General features: G+C 49.5%; 1 protein-coding gene across 1 annotated transcript; it reads right to left on the reverse strand.

Annotated features, from left to right (window-relative positions):
• Positions 1 to 500: 500 nt before the first annotated feature.
• On the reverse strand, positions 501 to 18,637 carry LOC149366485 (BTB/POZ domain-containing protein 6-like). Its single transcript, XM_089550917.1, has 5 exons — positions 18,482 to 18,637; positions 6,465 to 6,644; positions 3,898 to 3,986; positions 2,073 to 2,290; positions 501 to 1,287 (listed from the first exon to the last, which is right to left on the reverse strand). The coding sequence occupies exons 2-5, from the start codon at positions 6,601 to 6,603 to the stop codon at positions 594 to 596; spliced, it is 1,140 nt and encodes a 379-aa protein (XP_089407043.1). The 5' UTR covers positions 6,604 to 6,644; positions 18,482 to 18,637; the 3' UTR covers positions 501 to 593.
• Between the last annotated feature and the right edge of the window lie 642 nt (positions 18,638 to 19,279).

The following is a 19,279-nucleotide window of genomic DNA, read 5'->3' on the forward strand; positions in this document are numbered from 1 at the left end:
GTGTTGCTCTTGAAACGCCATTTTGTGCGAAAAATGTACATTGAAGCAAGCCAGCTCGTGCGCTCTTCGTACTCAGACACCGACGTGCACCCTCCGTGCACAGAGCAGCCATTTTTCCGGTTTTTTGTCTTTCGTGGCACACATGGCTGTAATACTAAGCAAAACTGAGCGTAGCCACACAAATTACGCACCTGGTTTGCAGCCTTTTTAAATCCGTTCAAATTTCCCACATTTAACTTGTAATTCCGTGTCTGGCACTGCCAGACGGAGGACAAACACAGTGAAGGAACACATACTACATTGAACATTGCACGTGCTATACAAACAGTATTCTTAACGCTCACTTCACTTCTGTCAGGATTGAACCCTGTTTTATCAAGTGTCTTTTGTTGCCTTTTTTTCTGCCGATGTAATGTGCAAATAACCTAGCATCAATCTAACTTGGAGGTAAGCATCAACATGACGATCAGGTCCACCTTGAACCATTGTTTGAACTCCTCAGTTAGAAAACTTTACCACATGTTTAATGCACACTAGATTGAGCCTTGTTTCACAAAATGCTTTCTCATCCTGTGCAGTAATAACCAGGGTAATCATTGCTTTTTGTCCCCACTTTCTTCTAAAGCCCGGCCTGTTGTTTCCGCCTCCTTCGACAGTGAACCGGTCGTCGGAAGCGGCTTCGATGCAAAAAGCTCCCGGAACTGGCTGCGAGCAGTGTCATCAGTGCACACCCACGACGGCAGGGGCACCGAACCGCGCACGATGATGTTCCTGAGTATGGCAAAGTCTTCGTTACTCTTGAGCAGGTTCCAGGAACCGGGTCCTTTCACGTACTCCAGCGGCGTCAGCGCGAGGAACCGCAGCTTGGGCAGGAACGGCCGCAGAACAGCGTCCACCTCCACGGGCGTTTCGCCGCTGGACAGAGACTTGCGGCACTTCTCCTCCGCCCACCTCCGGATGGCCAGGAAGACGCAGCTCTCAGGCACTCCGCAAACAACGTTTAGGACGGCCTCCATGGTGGTGTCGTGTGAGTCGACGAACGACTCCGCGTTGAGCACCGCTAGGGCGTCGTTCCTGAGCATGCGCAGTGCGGCGTCGTCAATCCTCTCGGTGTCCGTGGTCGCCAGGCAGTCGATGAGCGGGCACACCCGGTCGGGAGTCAAGTGTTCCGCGATGTACTTGGAGCACACTGTTACCAGCTCCGGCACGAGGTACTTGTCTGCGGCTTCGCGGATGTAAATGGCCTCTTCGAAAGAGTCGGGCAAGCAGGCTCCACAGTAGATGTATCTGCGGGAGAGCAGGCGAGGAATAAAGAAAACACCATCTTGTATTAGCAGAGAAATGCATCTTGACAACTGATTTCACATCTGTGTCCTCCTGTGCTTCAAAAGGCAGCAAGCGCAATATGAACTGGACGATACGTAAGGAGAAAGCCACAAAAGCATCGGAAGACAACCCTAATGACATCTACGTATGTATAGCCCCTCTTTCAATGGTGACAGAAAGACTGCAGCATCAGACAATACGTTGGTATTCTCTATGTTAATGCTGCCAGCACGAGCTCAATGCAGCTTAGTGCAAACATTGCTCAGACATTCACTAGTTATTCAATATGTCAGGCTGGGAAAAACCATCAGGCCATTGCAGAGAACAGGCATGTAGTTAGTTCTCAGCTGCAGCTGCAACGCACTTCAAATTAGGCTGTCTTAATACCCAGCATTACCATCCAGGATTGAGACATACCGTTTTGGGGCAGAGACTATGTTATTACACCGCAATATCACTCTGGAAAGCAGTATTTCAGCTCTTTGGCATAAGAGACAATGCACTACTGCTGCTACACATTGTAGTTTTGTTCAGGTAGGAATTTAGAGTCGATTTTATGTCCACAGCAGGAGCTCATGCAATCTTTGTGACCCTGGCGCAAAGTTACGACCCATGATAGAAAAGTTAGCACCACACCCCCCTGAATGGCAGTAAAGGCATCGAGAAATTTTACTTCAGCCCACATTCTACTTACTTCCAAAGCCATTACTGGAATTATTTATAGACACACATGGACAGATACTCACTTGAGTAGTCCAAAAAAGCCACACGGATGCAGGTCTGTGATGTGGACCTTGTCCTTTTCAGGCAGGCTGCCGAAGAACATTGTGCCAAAAACTTCGTTCCTCATGGCCAGAAACTGCTTGTGAGCTCTGATGCTCCTTGACACCGAGTACTTCTCCGACTGGACCACAAACTCCACGTCCGAAAACACTGCACTGTCCAGGTACTTCTCCAGGTTGATCTGCAGATTCAGTTGTGCGCAGCAAAAAAAAATGTGTGTTTGCCCTGTTAGCAACCTTTACAACAGAGGAGAGCAGCAAGGAAAGTGAGGCTGCAGCAACTAACCAGGCTGTGATAGTTGAGGGTAAAGCAATAGGGGATATTCAAAATTCCGCAAGTGCACTTTCCCGCATAACAATGTTGCCCCAAACAAGATGGCCGACTTCGCTATAAAGGAACTACGTGGGCTTCAGGACAGGCGCTAAAGGTGTGGATAGAATGTAAAAAACGTATTTTGGAAGAATCAAACAAAAAAAACAGTCTTTCTTGCTTTGTTTCAGCTGGAAACGCATGGTCAGCCATCTTGTTTGGGGCAACATTGTTATGCGGGAAAGCACACTTGCGGAATTTTGAATATCCCCTATTCACCTCCCACTTGACGCATTAATTCCCTCACTAGAAACACAGAGTCAGCTCCTACTTTGCTACCCTTGCACTCACTTTGTCGTTTAAATGAAAAGGAGTTACTACATAACATTAAAGTAGATATTCAAGCATGACAGGTGAAGCAGTGTCATATACAGGGTGTGTCAACTAACTCGTGCAAGCATTCTTGCACACAAAAATAAACTAAAATCCGAAATGCGAGAATAATCATTGAAGGGTCACACACATTTCACTCACAAATATGATAGCATTTTTATTTATTAATCAAATCAAATCAAAATCAAATCAGTTTATTTTGCCACCTAGAAATTTCCAGATGGAGGGGAGCTGCAAGAAAAAGCTGCCCATGGACAGCTTGACTGTCCCGCAGCACCCAGTTTGGCACAGCGGCAGCATCCGTTACCAGCACACACACACACACATGTAAAAAGAAAGATAACTCATGTACAGTACAGCATACAATACAATAATGTCAGTCATCATTGGTAACTTCAAGCGAGAACAATCATATTTAAATAATATTGCAATCAACTAATTAGTCCAGATAGCTCATTAAAAATCTTGACTACATCAAACAGTATACATGGGAAAGTTGCCATCCTGATGCCAACAACATTGATGCATTTCCTTGTGTTACTTCGCACCTCCTTCTTAGATAGTTCTGGGGCGTAAATCCCTTAACATGTCTTGTGTCGCATGCAGGAAACCATTAATGTGAACTACAGCATGCAACACTGAAGGTACAACTCTGAAAATAAAAAAAGAAAACCAAGCAGCAAGATCCTTTCTTTGCTATCCGTTTCTTCACTATCAAAATTTCTAGAGACCGCATACTGAGGCCTGCTCAGCGAAGATATGAATTTTGTACCAGTACACGCACGGTTTGTGTGCGGGGAATTAAAACTTCTTACTGGCTATGAACCACTGAAAGACCAATGAGGAAAAGTAGCAAAAGTAGACCGATGTTTTCATCTGTCAGAAAAATTTGCCCTATACTACCTCCATTCTATTCCCGCTGCGATGACAACCATTGTACAACCCAATTATACTCTAATCCTCGTGAAGACTATTCCTGCTTCAGGGACAGAGCTCCCGAACCCTGCAGGTGACTAAATGCAATGTCTACTGTAACCAACAGGAGTAAAACACAGTACACCAAGAATTTACAGCATATTTTCTTACCAACTGAGGCATAGGAGGTGGCTTTGGTGGACTGGTACTCTCGGAAGGCGGCACATTAAATGTGAAAGGCACTTTGGGATCAAGAGACCCTGGGTGAGAAAATGAGAGAGGAAGAACATTGGAAAACTAGAAATCCTACCTTAACTCCACAAGTAGGTTGTGCTATTCCTAGGCCATTGAGCACCTGAGGAAGCAGTGTGCACTCCATTCACCTAAACACAAACTCTTCTCCGGCCGCGGCGGTTGAATTTCTATGGAGGCGAAATTCTAGAGGCCCGTGTACTGTGCGATGTCAGTGCACGTTAAAGAACCCCAGGTGGTCGAAATTTCCGGAGCCCTTCCCTATGGCGTCCCTCATAGCCTGAGTCACTTTGGGACGTTAAACCCCATAAACAAAACCAAACCATTTTCCTACTCCACTTTACATGGTAAAAATAAGGAGGGTGATCCTTGGAACTAAGTCACTCTCAGCAACAATACTGTCCAATAAGAAAAGCAGTAAGTGGGGGAAAACTGGCATCATAATGAGAAACGCACAACCAATGAGTACGAAAGACAAGGACAACGCAAGCGCAAAGTCACAAATAGAGGTTTCAGTGAAATCCAGTCAATCAGTGCTAACAAATATGAATGCACACGCCACGTAAACTTTCTCACTGGGGTGGCAATGATATGCCAAAGTAGTACAGCACTCAGAAATTGAAGGTCTTTTGCGTCAACAGCTAAGGCTGGTGACCTAATAAAAGAGCCATTCACTTCATGAATCTAAAAAGCATCGACAGCTCAGGTTACACTCATGACAACCACTTCATAGTGTGCAGAACTGTACATGATGCGACTCAGTGCGGCTCCGGTTAGCTTAGCTCAACGCATTTGTGTAACACAATAAATGCTGCTGCACACAACCACTGACGCTGCAGGTTCTGGAATGCCCGATGAGCAAAACACCAGCAGGGGCATCAAGCGTGCTTCATTACTTTGCCTGCCAAGCAAGGAGTGGCAGGAGCATGATGCATGGTTAACAAGCATGGAAGAAAGCAGTCTCCATCTTGCACTTTCCCATCATGCCTGCACTGGGCACGAGTCGAAAAACCTGCCAGCCTCCTCGGGAGTCCTGCTCATAAGCTCACGAGTGTGTGGCCATTTGGCTCAGCGCCAACAAAGAGCAAATGCTGAAACCTGGGCTCGGGCCTGGCCACTACAAGAAAACACTGACAAGAAAAAACCTACCAGTGCAACCTGACTACACGTTTCCGTTTGTGTCCCCTTAAAGGGCCCGTGAAACAGTTTGAAACTAGCTATAAAATGAGTGCATTACGTAGAGTAAAGGCCACTGAGCGCTCATATACAGATCCTCAAAAGCACACCAAGAATTTAGAATTAAATTTTGCAAGTTCTAATCCCCGTGCCTTGCGCTGACGTCCGGCGAAAATCTTTCGCACAAATCCTGCAATGCGACATCGTGAGAGAGGTGGTCATTGGCTAACCCAAAAATTTGCTGGTGGTTTAGCTCCGGTTAAACCTAGACTGTATGCGATAGCTTCATACACATGGTTACGCATAATAAAGCTCTTCACCCATCGTTCATCTGAAGAACGAGCACTTCGCACCCGCTGTTTATAAAGTGGCCGAGCAATGATGTGCATCTGTAGCTACTGCGCATGCGCGACGCGTGCAGCGTTGCTGCGGAGTCGGCGGCGGCACACCTGTTGCACAGCGCATGCGCAGTAGCGGCTTCAGCTCGGCCCGGTGACCTTGGCTTTACGTGGTGCAGTGAATCTATTGCTCCAAAACCATAACAATGTTCATAGGCGAAGCAGGCAAAGGAGCCGGGGAGCACAACCTGCTGAAGACGACAGTATGTCGCTCCTTTCCAGGCTCATGCTGTGACAGGGGAGCGAGTAGCCAGAAAAAGTAAATAACCGAGTCAGGCAATGTTCTTGTGGGCAGAACGTGGTCCCCATCCCTTTAATTTTTATTTTTTTTCTGGCTTGCTCGGGTGTATGAGTTCAGAAAGAAAAACAGCAGGGTCGTTAATCACTATCGTCCTTAATCACCCACATCTCTGGAGCTACATAAGCTAGGTTGAAAAATTTTGCAAGAGGATGATGGCTGATTACACATCTATCAGTATTTCGCTTTTCTTGCTCCTGATGCCAAGTGTTTCAAGGGTCATTTAAAACCCACCAGCCTTGTTCAGTTTGCACTCTCACACTTCAAAAGGCGCAAACTGGTAACATCAATGCACAGTACCTAATGTAAGCGGCCAAAAAAGGTTCATCAGCATGAACCCCCAACCCTACATGCAGGTTCGACTATACCCATGATTTCATCTACTGCATGAATCAACCTCATGGCAGGCCCCTGTGACAGCTTCTCTTTAATGCCTCCAGCTTCATCAATTTATCACATGCTTTTTGTTTTTCTCTTCCAGTGAAATTTATCGCTTGAAACCTGAAAGCAGGAGAACGGGCTGCTTCCAGAAGAATTGGCAGCTGGCTAAAAGACACCTGTCATGACAGCCTGGCAAAAAAACGAGCCCCCATTCCAACCCCGGTTTGTCTTACCTGAGTGTGCAAGAAAGTGCGGAGATACGAATGAGGGCAATGCAGGGACAGAACGGCCACCATCCCTTGCGTTCGGCTGAGTAGGTGGCATTTCAGAAGCAGGATGTCGTGCTTTCAAGACAAAGCGTTCCCGAGTCATCCAAACCTTGCTTTCGTGCTTGGCTGCCAACTCAGATGGACCTGCACATAAGGTATCAATGCAAAATATTAAACTGCGTTGTCTCACCTGCTAGGACCTGGCATGCGGCTTAGCCCCTTCCGCTTCAGGCTACAGCAATTTCCGGTCTCCCACTGGCTTTGCCAGATCCCTTCCAGGCTCACTCACCGGGTTTGCCAAAAATGTTATTTTTTTACTGACGCCTCGGGCCTCCCAACACCCCACCCACTTCACTTTGACGCCCTTTTGATAGTTTATGGTTTGCGGGGCTTTAACGTCCCAAGCGACGAAGGCTATGGGGGACGCCGTAGTGAAGGGCTCCAGAAATTTCGATCCCCACATGTTCTTTAACGTGCACTGACATCGCACAGTACACAGGCCTCTAGAACTTCGCCTCCATCGAAATTCGACTGCAGCGGCCGAGATCGAAACCGCGTCTTTAGGGTCAGCAGTTGAGCGCCATAACCACTGAGCCACCGCAACGGGTCTGACGCACTTTTGAATTTGCGTAAGTCTTTCTAAGGCACTGTCGCATTTCGATCTATCCCCTGCTTGTGCAGCGACTCTGCTGCAACTCCCAAGCGAAGTAAGTCGTTTACATGGCTTTGACAAGAGATAAAATTAGCAGGCGAGTATGTTTCTCGGTAATGCGATTTTTCAGCACAGCTACTGAGGTACTCGAACTATAGGCTACAGCGAACGAAACACGCAGTGCTGAATGAAGGCGGCTCTGGGTCAGTGCGCTTGTTCAGCGCGCACAGCATTCTGCCACCGATGAGACTCGACTTCGGCGAACAGCCAGAGCGCTTACAGCACGTGCTACTCTGCCGCCATCTCTGGCGAAATATGCATACCTTACCGGTGACGTAATCGGCGAGCAGATACGTCACGCTCTGTTTGGTGCCGCGCAACTCGCCTTCACGCTGCCGCCATACCGTCCTCCTACGCTTTCTTCCTCCCGCTCTCGTCGAGATCGCCGCCTCTCACCCTCGGCTGCGCTCCGCGCTCGGTTACGAGTGTGACACGACTCTGGCAGAACCTAGGCGACAGAGAAGTACTGGCATGGGAGGGATATCGAATGGTTTTTAAGGCGAAAGCCTTTAATGGCTCATGCTCGCGGTCGCGTCCATCCGTTCATTGGAATCGTGCCAACTGTGGCCTCTCCTCCGCGCACCGGCGCAACCTCCTCCCCTCCTTAGCAAATGGCACGCCAGTGGGGGGCGCAGCTGTGCATAGCAACCGTGACGTCACACAGTAGCAGTAGATCGAGCGCGCGCGCGTCGGCGGTGGCAGCTGCACTGTCGCTCCTTCGACAGACGTCTCGTTGCAGTGGAGTGAGTGAGACGCATGGCTCCGAAGCGGCCCAGTGATTCCGCGCCAAGCGGTTCGGGGAAGCGGCAGCGGACGCCGGATTCCGCCAACACCAAACGCCAGAACAACAAGGAGTGAATATGCAGCGGGTTGACCACAAGGCTTTCTCCAAGCGTACTTTGGAATTTCCAAAGTGTCTTCGGTAATTTGTCGTAGCAGCTGCAATAAATTTCTTTCAACACGACAGCGTAAGGGCCCCGACAGCGGGAAAAAGCGGTGTCATGCCGTCGGCGGCGTTGTATAGTGAAACTCTTGTCACACGTTGCGTCACGCGAAACGTGACGTCAGACGTGGTTCCATGAAATGAAAGTGATTTTAAAATATAACACGTAATACGAATTAAAGATAGCCGCGTTTCGCAAATGACGCAGCTTTATAAATAAATGATTTTTGGAGTCAGCCAGCGTAGTTCCTCTGTGCCCACGGAGCACGTCCCGCGGTGGTCGGAGTGCGCGCAATCACGGGGTGGGATCGGTGGTTTGAACGGTCATCCGCATATTTTATCCTCCTATTTCACCCCCACATTTGGCGCCCGACGCCCGGCCTGCTCGTGGAACTTTGAATGATTGTCTGTTTGGTTCAGAAAACTCTCTACGCGGACTTGTGCTAGGCCTAGCGTGAATTTGGTTTGGTTTATTGGGGTTAACGTCCCAAAGCAACTCAGGCTATGAGGGACGCCGTAGTGAAGGGCTCCGGAAATTTCGACCGCCTGGGGTTCTTTAACGTGCACTGACATCGCACAGCACACGGGCCTCTAGAATTTCGCCTTCATCGAAATTCAGCCACCGCGGCTGGGATCGAACCCGCGTCTTTCGGGTCAGCAACCCAGCGCCGTAACCACTGAGCCACCGCGGCGGATTAGCGTGAATTTGGATCGCTAGGACCTGCGGCATACTCTGAGTCCGAGAATGATACTGCTGCATGTTTGAACTTTGTGACATGCCTGGCCAGCACATTTTCTCTTTTTTTCCGTGAAGCAAGAACCACGAGGGACAGGAAGAGAGAGGCCTAGCGCCCGCGGAGTTGCCGAGCTCGAAGCTAGTGAGTACGAAAGCCGCGTAGGTGGTCCGAGTTTTCTGTACATATTTTCTCCACTGTCTCTGTTTCGACTCTGGGAGTCGCGGCTCCGTGAGTCGGGTAGCCTCGGGCCAGAAGAGCGGGTGCTCTTCCTGTTACCTACGTTAAAAGCATGCTAAGAGCTTTTCGGCAACCATGCATATACAGGGTAGCCACCCAGGCTTGCTGTCCTGTGCACGCCGTCTCGTCTCACTGCAGCCTGCTGCGAAGAAGCTGCCTGTATCCTGTTCGGTGCATCCATCCGAGGAAGCCGTAGCGAGGCCAGTAAGCAGTCGCCCCCGGCTGCTGTTAGACTGGCGAGAAGGAGCAAGCGTGCCAACTTGCGCGCGACTGCTGCAGAAACCTGGCACGCAGTTCTCAGCCGGCCTTCTCATCGCGGGCCCAGCGGACATGCGGTCCACTCCCTTGGACCACGGATTACGGGTGCTGCACGCTGCTCGGCTCGCAACTCTACCTGGCAAATGGCGGCGTCAGTCCCCATCGGCCTCGCCCTTCCAGACAAAGGCCCCGACGCGAGCATCGCTTGCCAGCTCCACCAAGTGGCGCCGCATCTACGGAGTCCCAGCGCAGTTCACGAGAGGACCTCGCTTCGCATGACCTGCGGACGGGGAGTGTGCGAGCCATACTAGTCTACCGTGCGGAGACCTGCACACCGCCTTACAGAACCCCGCGGAAGTCTGCATGGACGCTTCAGCGAGATCCTGCTGCAAGGCCTGTCTCAAGCGCATGAATATGAGCAGACGAGTATCCGTAGCATGTAATTGCAGGCGCATGGGTCAGTTTAAGGCTGGGAGGATACGGGACTCGCCCCTGCTCAGTCCCCTTGGGTTTGTTTCTCCGCAATGTCGCTCTCACCCTATTTATCCAAATTACCGAGGGAGGCCGCCTGCATCACAGCAACACTAGCGCCAACAGACAGCCTAACTGTTGCGGGTTCTGGGAAAAATAAAGAACGTCTTACAAAACGCTCCGTCGCGAACAACTAGCGGTACAGTCCAGATGCAGTCCAGCGGCAGCGGACGTTGTTGTTAGCCTTTCAAAAGATGGCACATACCCAAACTGGGGGATCGGCCAAGAATCGGGAGGCAGAGGTTGCTATTCACCGCTCAGTCCAGAGCACGCACAAGCGTCGGAGCGTTCAGCGCTTGTCGTCGTCTTCTTCCTTGAGTGCCAGCCGCTGAAGGTTCGGAAGCCGAAGGCCTGTCTTACAACTTCCCCCAGCCGATCCTGGCGGCCTATAAGGCGATGTGACGATGGTGGGGTCGTGGTACGGTTCGAGGCGGGCCGTGTGTACAATTTCGCGGCCTCGGAGACGGTGATCAGTGGACGGCGTAAGGGGTTTGATGAGGTAATTGACGGGGGACGCCTGCTTAAGAATGAGGTAGTGGCCCTAGTACTTGCTGACAAGTTTGGAGGAAAGGACGGGATCGACTTGAGGAGGGTACCCATAGCCAGACCAAAGTGACAGGAAAGTAAGCGGGAAGAAGGGCAGGATGATTACGGGTGCTTTTCTGCTGCTGCTGGGCGTGAGAAGTGAAGGAACGGGCAAGCTGGCGTCATTCTTCAGCATAAGTTGCGGCTCAGAAAAGAGTCGTAAATTCAGAAGCATCAGGGCGGTATGGCATAATGGTGTCCATTGTGCATTAAGAATGCTCACGGCCGTACAGGAGAAAATATGGAGAATACGCGGTGGTGTCTTGAACAGCGGAGTTATAAGCACAGGTGACGAAAGGTAGAACGCTGTTCAAGTTGCAGTGATCGGAAGCAACATACATGGCCAGCATGTCGCCGAGGGTGCGGTTTAAAAGCTTAACCATGCCATTTGCCAGTGGATGGTAGGCGGAGCTGGTGCGGTGAACGATGCTGCATTCCTGAAGAACAGCTTCTACAACTTCAGAGAGGAAGGCGGGATCTCTGTCACTTAGTAACTCTTTCAGAGCATCATGGTGAAGAATGATACAATGGGGGATGAAGGAAGCAGTCCTGGGCTGCAGCAGATGGTAAAGGCAACGTTTCGGCGTAGCGTATAAGATGATCGATGGCAACGATCATCCAGCGATTGCCAGTTGATGCGCTAGGAAGAGGGCCGCAGAGGTCAATGCCAACACGCTCGAAGGGCGGGGTTGGACAGGGCAGCGGCTGCTGAGGAGCGGCGGGTCAGCGAGGTGGGTTTTTTCGGCACTGACATTCGAGGCAGGACTGAACGAACTAGCGAACATAACGGTACATTCCATGCCAGTAGTACCGTTGTCATAGGCGAAAGACTTCAATAAGCTGGCGCGGGCACACTGGGGATCATTGTGGTAGTAGGAGCAAATGACGGAGCGCAGATGGGTCGGGATGACAAGCAGCCACTTGCGACCATCCAGGAGGTAGTTCCAACGGTAAAGAAGCTCGTCTCTGATGGCGAAATCGTGGGACTGGCGACGGAGAGCACGGGATGGAGGTCGTGACGATTGGCCAGATAAGAAATCCATGAGGCAAGCAATCCATAGGTCTCTGCGTTGCTTGGAAGCCATATCAGCGGGCTCAAATGACAAAGAATGCAGGGTGGATATACAAACCACTGCCTCAGACGGCAGAGGGGAATGTGAGAGGGCATCAGCATCTGCATGTTTTGGGTCGGAACGATAGACAACGCTAATGCCATACCCTAGGAGTCGCAGAGCCCAACACGCCAATCGACCGGAGGGATCTTTCAAAGAGGACAGCCAGCAGAGGGCGTAGTGATCGGTGACAACGTCAAAAGGGCGCCAGTACAAGTAGGGGCGAAATTTGACGATTGCCCAAAGGATTGCTAAACACTCCTTCTCGGTGACGGAATAGTTGGCTTCAGCGTTTGTTAGTGTCTGGCTGGCGTAAGCGATGTATTCATCAAAGCCAGGCTTGCGCTGAGCGAGTACTGGACCGAGGCCGACGCGCTGGCATCCATGTGGATTTCCGTGGGAGAACGAGGGTCGAAATGACATGGGATTGGCGGAGTCGTCAGAAGGCGACGGAGTGTCGCAAAGGCTTCATCATAGGCTGGCGACCCGGTCGAAATGTCGTGGCTGGAAAAGAGCTTGGTCAGGGGGTCGCTGATAGTGGCAAAATTTGCGGACGAAGCGGCGGAAGTAGGAGGAGAGGCCGACGAAGCTGCGGAATTATTTCACAGAAGTGGGCTTCGGAAATTCAGCGACAGCTCGCTACTTTGCCTGGTCTGGGAGAGCGTCATCCTTAGACACGACATGTCCAACAAGTCCTAGAAGTTGGAGGCCAGCGTCGGCCAGGCGTCGAAGAACAGTCTCAAGGCGCTGGAGGTGACACGAAAAATCCACGGAAAAGATCACAACGTCGTCCAGGTAACAAAGGCATGTATGCCATTTGAGCCCTCGGAGTAGGTTGTCCGCCATGCGCTTAAATGTGGCAGGTGCAGTGCAGAGGCCGAAGAGCATGACAGTAAATTCAGAGAGCCCGTCAGGTGTGAACAAGGCGGTTTTTAGGCGATCGGCCTCTGCCATCGGCACCTGCCAGTAACCGGAGCGCAAGTCCAATGCAGAAAAGAACTGAGCGCCCTGCGGGCAGTAGCGGGCGTCGTCGATACGAGGTAGAGAGTAAACGTCCTTGTGTGTAATCTTGCTCAGACGGCGGTAGTCTACGCAGAACCGGATGGAATTGTCTTTTTTCTTGATCAGAACCACCGGAGATGTCCATGGGCTGTGTGACGGCTGGGTCACGTGGCGCTTAAGCATGTCGGTCACTTGTTCGTCAATGATGCGGCGCTCAGTGGCTGACACGCGGTACGGACGTTGCCGCAAAGGGGCATGGGTGGATAACGGCGGTTGCGCAGCCCAAGGAAGGCTGCTGGTAGTCAAACGAAGCTTCAAAACGGTGTAGGACGGCGACAAGTTGGGCTCGTTGTGTAGGCGTCCGAGCGGCGTCGACGGATCGGTGAAAAATATCGAGAGAAGACGGATTGGCGACGGGAAAAGGCGCAATGGCTCTGATGTGAAGGCCGGCCGTGCTATCGACGAGGGGGTATGCAGAGGCGGGATCGAGCAAGGCGACACTACCAAGCGACTGGCCATGGAGTAAAGTGGTAGGGCAGGGGAACGGGTTGAACACATAAATAGCACTTGAGCCACGAATACCTGTCAACACGGCATGAGGCAGCAAAACGGATTTCTGGTCAGAGGAGCATAAAGCGGGCGTATAAATTACAGTTGCGTCGGAGAGAGCAGCACAAGAAAGAGGCACCAGCACTGTAGAGAAAGGTGGAACGCCTGTGTCCTCTGAGACGACCACAATAGGGGCAGCAGCACCGGGTATGTCCAAGGGTCCGTCACTGAAGGGCGATAACTCAAGCTGAGCACAGGCGCAGTCAATGACGGCGTGATGTGTGGAGAGGCAAGACATATCGGTCTAACGCTATCAGTTAGGTCGGCTCTTGAGGACAACATAAGATGCTGCGCGGGATTCGTTTTTGTAAGCGCGTCAACTCCCCCCCCCCCTCCTCCGGCCTCCTCTTGTCCGTCATGGAGAGCGCTCGAGCTTGAAGAAGCACGCGTGCCAAAGTAAATGGCGAGATGGCGGAGCGCCCGCTGTTGGTTGCACACCCCAGTGACCACGCTGCGGCTCAAGTACATGGCGACGGGAAAAAGTCCCAACCAGGGATAACGTCGTGAGATGAGCGGGCGAGGACGATGAACGTCTGGAACGTGTATGGAACGTCCTCGATAAACAGGCGGGCGGTGCAGGCGGCTAATGGTCGGATGTCCTGAGTGCTGGTGATGCGAAGAGAAACGGCAGGAAGGGGCGTCGTCACTTTTTTGAGTCTGCGACAGAGGGTGTGACTGAGAACGGAAACGGCTAGTGTCAACAAGTGCTTCGATGGCGACTCCCTCAACGAACACGGTAATGGCGGGCACGGAAACAGGCAGGTCTTGAGTCGCTGGCGGTGCAGTTCTTGCCTCCGGAACTGTGGCCGTTAGTTTTCCGCGTGGAAGGCAGGTTGGCGGCGGAGCATCGGAGAACGGGAACGGAGGCCAGGAGACGGAGAGCGGTGGAAGCAGAGACGGTAACTAGGAGAAGAGGAATCCGGAGGCGGCTCATGTGACGCAAGCGAGCGGGAACGCTTCCCCCAGACTCGTCCCATCCGGCCTCAGGAGTTTCTCCCCTGCCCTAGAGTGGGCGAACATTCGCTCGTAACCCTGCTGGTGAGTTGGGTTACGGCTCCCCAGCAGTACCAGCGGCAATAAATGCCTTTTGGTGCCAGCCAGTGTCGTTGCTTTGTTCCCATAGAGCATGGCCTGCCATGCACAGCTCCGTAGCACGCGCGATCACGGGGTGGGGTCGGCAGTTTGAATGGTCAGCCGCCAACAAGCGGGAAAAATGCATTTATCCCCGCATCGCAATCCTACAGCTCATACAAATTGTTTGGCAAGTCACCAGAACACCAAACCTTGGCAACATTAAGATTCCGCAACAAAGACCGTACACTACTGGTGCTGATGACATCTTCCATAACACTCAACTCGGCCTGGAAATCTAAGCTATTCATGCATCCTGTACCATTGCAGAGTTTAAAACAGAACTAACAACTATTAAAGAGCCGAGTTTTTTCGGCAACATCATCAACAAAACTAATGCAAGACACAAAGGTTGGTACAGCTACTGTCTTTGGTGTAGCTACTTCTGTTTTACATGCTTCCAAAATTCCTTTAGATCATCTTTTAACGTCTACTCCACTGAAATGCAAAAGACTGTTTCACTGCTGCCACAGACACTTTCATGTAGTCTGATTTTTTATAGGTTCAACTAATTTTCCTTTCTCCATCTGTTTTCATTTAAATGCACCTTAAACTCCGTGCCTTTCGCACGGAAGACTACAAGCTCCCAAGTAAGCTGTTTGAACTGAGGCAACACCTTGTTCTGTCATGGATATTGACAAAAAGAAGTAAAAGTAAACTGAGGTTTACTTTTACTTCTTTTTGTCAATATCCATGACAGAACAAGGTGTTGCCTCAGTTCAAACATCTTTTCCTCGAATATAAAGTTGCTCTGGGCATATGTTTCAAAAACCATTAGGTACTCACTCGCTCACCTCCTCACTTATCAAGCTCACAAGGTGCTTTCTTGCAGTTATATACTTATCTGCTTATGGTTCTGATGCTTCTCAAGTGTTCAACCTTCATTTCAAAAAGTACTGCATTGTGATCGCTTATTCCAGGGAGCACAAGTGAAGCGGATGAATTCAGGTTGATCAGTGAAAAACAAATCTAAAATATGATTTCCATGTGTCAGCTCCCAAAAAGTTTGACACAACGCAAGAAGTTCAGCCAAGCTGATCAATCTTTAGCTGTACTGGCCCATAGCAGAAAAAAAACAATGCTGATAACTCCAATCAATATGAGGCTCATTGAAGTCCCTTCCATTCACCATGAAGTCTAGTCTGCATTGCGTCAACTGTCACTGACAACTCCATCAGCACATCAACGGATGCTGATAACTCCAATCAATACGAGGCTCATTGAAATCCTTTCCAATCCCCATGAAGTTTAGTTTGCATTGCGTCAACTGTCACTGACAACTCCATCAGCACATCAACGGATGAATCAGGTGGGCTGTAGAAAGAATAAACAGTTAAAACTTCATTATTAAGCATCAGTCTACGTCGTACAACTTCACACTGGCTGGCATCAGCATTTATCTTTTAAGAAGAAATCCTAGTATTCTCAAGAGCGCATACACCTCAAGGCAAGTATCTATCCTTCCTGCAACTTTTAAAGTGGTCTGAGAATACCTCACCATTGACAACATCATTAGCTAAGCATGGTAAGCTACCAAGAATAATGGACAGCTCACCATTATCAACTAGCGCTCCAAACTCATCAACCTTGTCTGTGATGCTACATCAACTCCAGACAGCCCCTGCAGCAGATACATTGGTGTTTACTATTCTTCAACAAATGGGGAAGTACGGCCGCACAGATCTTGTGTCCGGATCACAACGGAAACTGGCCATGCACGACCACCATAAACTGTGGAGGCCGGTCAGCATAATAAAGTCAAATGGAAGCCTGTTGTCATTTCAGTCACCAAGTCCTGTCCTGTTATTTGTTACTGCCTTTGAATATAAGGGGCTTTATTTGAAAATTAATTAACTTGGCACGACACTGCAAAATCAAAAAGGTGCGGCGACTACTACGTTTGCCACAGTGGGGCGCTGCTCGCACCGAAGCACAGCACACTGTCAACTGCGTTCACCCGTTGCAATCGTAGACGCTCCTCTAATGGCGGTTCGTGTTTTATCATCACGAAACTTTAGTGTGGTTCAACCAGATTTCAAGGAGCACAGCACTACAGCCAGATAAAGCTCACGAACAAAGTGGCAAGCACGCCTCAAAGGGGGCCCTCCAGCCAGTGGAGTCGAATGACTGTCATGACTCATGACAAAGCAGTTAATCCTATTTCATGAAGGCGCCTGCCATTCACCTGCGATGTCATGACAAACGGTGCATCCACATGATAAGCATTATTTTTTTATAAAGCTGTAAAGATTTTTAAAAAGCACCCTGTATATCTTAAAAAACCCCTCACCAAAGCTTGTCAGAGCGATGCTGCCCAGCATGGAAATCTTGCGAACTTCCACCTCAAAATAACTAACAAATTAGGATTTGAAATTGCTATGCTCATCAAGCACTGTGCCCACAAATATGTATATCAAGCTGGCACACTCAATTCATATGCTGACATCCTGGAAACATTTCAGGAGCCTTGACCCCATTTACAGATGCTGCTTATGAAGCCTGTGGCTCCCTCTTTCAGTGGTCCACCATGAATAATCCTGAAGAATGCGCAAAAGATATAAAGCCTTTGTGAAAAATATACAGCCCGCAGGATTTGCTTCCCAGAAGAGTGGCGGGCCTCCCTCGCACATTTGGCAGTCCACAGCTTTGGAGGTGTGAAGATGAGTTCCTCTCAGGATGCATAAGGAGCAACACAGCAAAGCTCGGAAGCAAACATGGTGGACAGTGCATTTTTGACAAATACTGTATGTGTCAATGTTTTATGGAGCGGCTAATCACTGTGATTCTCTGTGAACAATGCTATGCAGGTTTCTAATGGTTTCTACAATGCATGTATTCGTCTGCATTCAGCGTTCTGCACCCTGCACTGCTGTGGATTTCAATGTCCTTGCAGGCGTAAAAGCATATTACTGAGGCATGCCAATTCCTGCATTTGCATAAGGTGTCAAATTGAGTTCATAGCTTGATCCCTGAAAAAAAAAAATTTCTTAAAACGAAACAGCCCGCTTTTCTCTTTTTTTTTTTTGGGGGGGGGGGGGGGGGGGGCGACTCGAGAGGATACACCGGCACTGGCGTCGTGCACTTTCTCGGCCACCTACGTTTGTTGCCGCATTTTGAGGCAAGCTTTTAGAGCGAACTTCCATTCATCACTTTTCTCAGCTGCGAAGCAGCATGTAAGGGAACAACGAAAGCGCCCAAGGACTCTGGTTATGAGCTGCAAACAGCGATGTTTCCCACACGGGCTCCTATGACGTTGAATCCAACAACTTAGGTGCGGGAACGCAGTTAGTACAAAGCTTTTATTCCCTCTTTACGTAAGGTCAAATAACTTGACAGTAGTCATGTTGATTTCTGACAGTAACATCATCCACCCACGGCGGCAGCTCTACAAGTTGAAAGCGTACCATTTTGAAAGCCTTTGCATAATTGGTCAGTCAAGAAGTACAGCTCATATGCTAAACAAGCCCGTGCTTGGTTTGGTTTATTAGGGTTTAACGTCCCAAACGACTCAGGCTATGAGGGGCGCCGTAGTGAAGGGCTCCGGAAATTTCGACCACCTGGGGGTACGTGCACTGACATCGCACAGTACACGGGCCTCTAGAATTTCGCCTTCATCGAAATTCGGCCACCGCGGCCGGGATCGAACCCGCGTCTTTCGAGTCAGCAGCCCAGCGCCGTAACCACTGAGCCACCGCGGCGGGGCTAAACAAGCCCGTGTGAACGATTGCTACACAGTACAAAGGCAGGCCTAATGCAAGGAGGGTAAAGAAGTTTTGAACTAGTTGATAATCCATTTCTATTTCTAAAAGATCAAGACCACAAAACACGGTAAAATCGCAAGAAAGTTGGCAGACAAACGAAATATCCGCAGCGTTTGCATTCGTCTGCATTCTCGCGTTTCCGACCTTGTTTAGCGCAGTATACCGTTTGTAAAGAAAACGAGAAAAAAAAAGCTGACATTCCGTAGTTTAAGACTTACAACAACAAACCTAGCGCCTAGACGTATTTTGGAGCGCCCTCATGGAAGGCAGTTTTCCTTATTTTGTGCGAGTTGCTAGGAGCAGCGCTTTCGAAAGATAGCGGAGCCTCTATTTTAACTCCGGTAAAAGGCACTAAACTCTTACCAGTTGCTGACAGCGTCTGGACCTTCAGGACCTCGTGCACGAGAATTCCCTTTGCCGGTGTCTTGCTTTATAGATACGGAAAAGCGCGATAAACGAAACACGGCCTATGTCAACAACAACGCGCGCTTCTATCGGATTTGGCTTTTTCAAGTTTTGGCTACCGGCGACTTCGTGCATTCTACTGATGTCCACACCGATCAATTTTTTTGCTCTACAATGACGGTTAACTTTCGGTTTCGTCATTAACCACACCGTTACATTCGCAAGAATTTGTTTTGCACAAGTAGGCGAAGCGTACGTATTCACCACAACAGATACGATTACTTGTAGAGGCGAGCACCACAAAAAGACGTTTTAGAGTTTTTCATGTTTCTTTCGTTCCGTAGCCTCAACGTTTTTACAGCTGCACATGTAAACTTTCTATTCATCCGACAAACAAATGTGAAACTCTACACGGTTTTAGCAAGGAAATATGCTATAATTATTTCAAGATACGTCTGTAAGAGCGCCAGCCATATTTCCCTCATAAAAGTTTATTATATTAAAAACCTGTGCGTCCTGTGCGTCTAAAACACGGATCATGAACTATTTCACTCATTTGTTGACACACGTTTACGCTGGTAGCACCAAAACGATATAATAATGCCACTTTTTGTTTTGGTAAAACGTTAATGCATTGTTATTTGACGTTGAATTAACGTGATCGTAACTTTATTTAGGGGTTTAATAATGCAGCTTTCGATAACCCTGCAGGAGTGCGCCCGTCAGTTGTCAGAGCACAGAACTTCACTCAACACA

Source organism: Amblyomma mixtum, chromosome 1 (assembly GCF_055824585.1).
Source record: "Amblyomma mixtum isolate Tamu chromosome 1, ASM5582458v1, whole genome shotgun sequence".
Taxonomy (NCBI): domain Eukaryota; kingdom Metazoa; phylum Arthropoda; class Arachnida; order Ixodida; family Ixodidae; genus Amblyomma; species Amblyomma mixtum.

Bases quoted from the DNA above. Each gene is read 5' to 3' on its own strand.
- LOC149366485 (XM_089550917.1), bottom strand. From the start codon at position 6,603: ATGACTCGGGAACGCTTTGTCTTGAAAGCACGACATCCTGCTTCTGAA. The intron at 2,291-3,897 runs GTAAGAAAATAT...CTGAATCTGCAG, and splicing joins CACCTCCTATGCCTCAGTTG to ATCAACCTGGAGAAGTACCT. The intron at 1,288-2,072 runs GTGAGTATCTGT...GCTCTCCCGCAG, and splicing joins GGCTTTTTTGGACTACTCAA to ATACATCTACTGTGGAGCCT.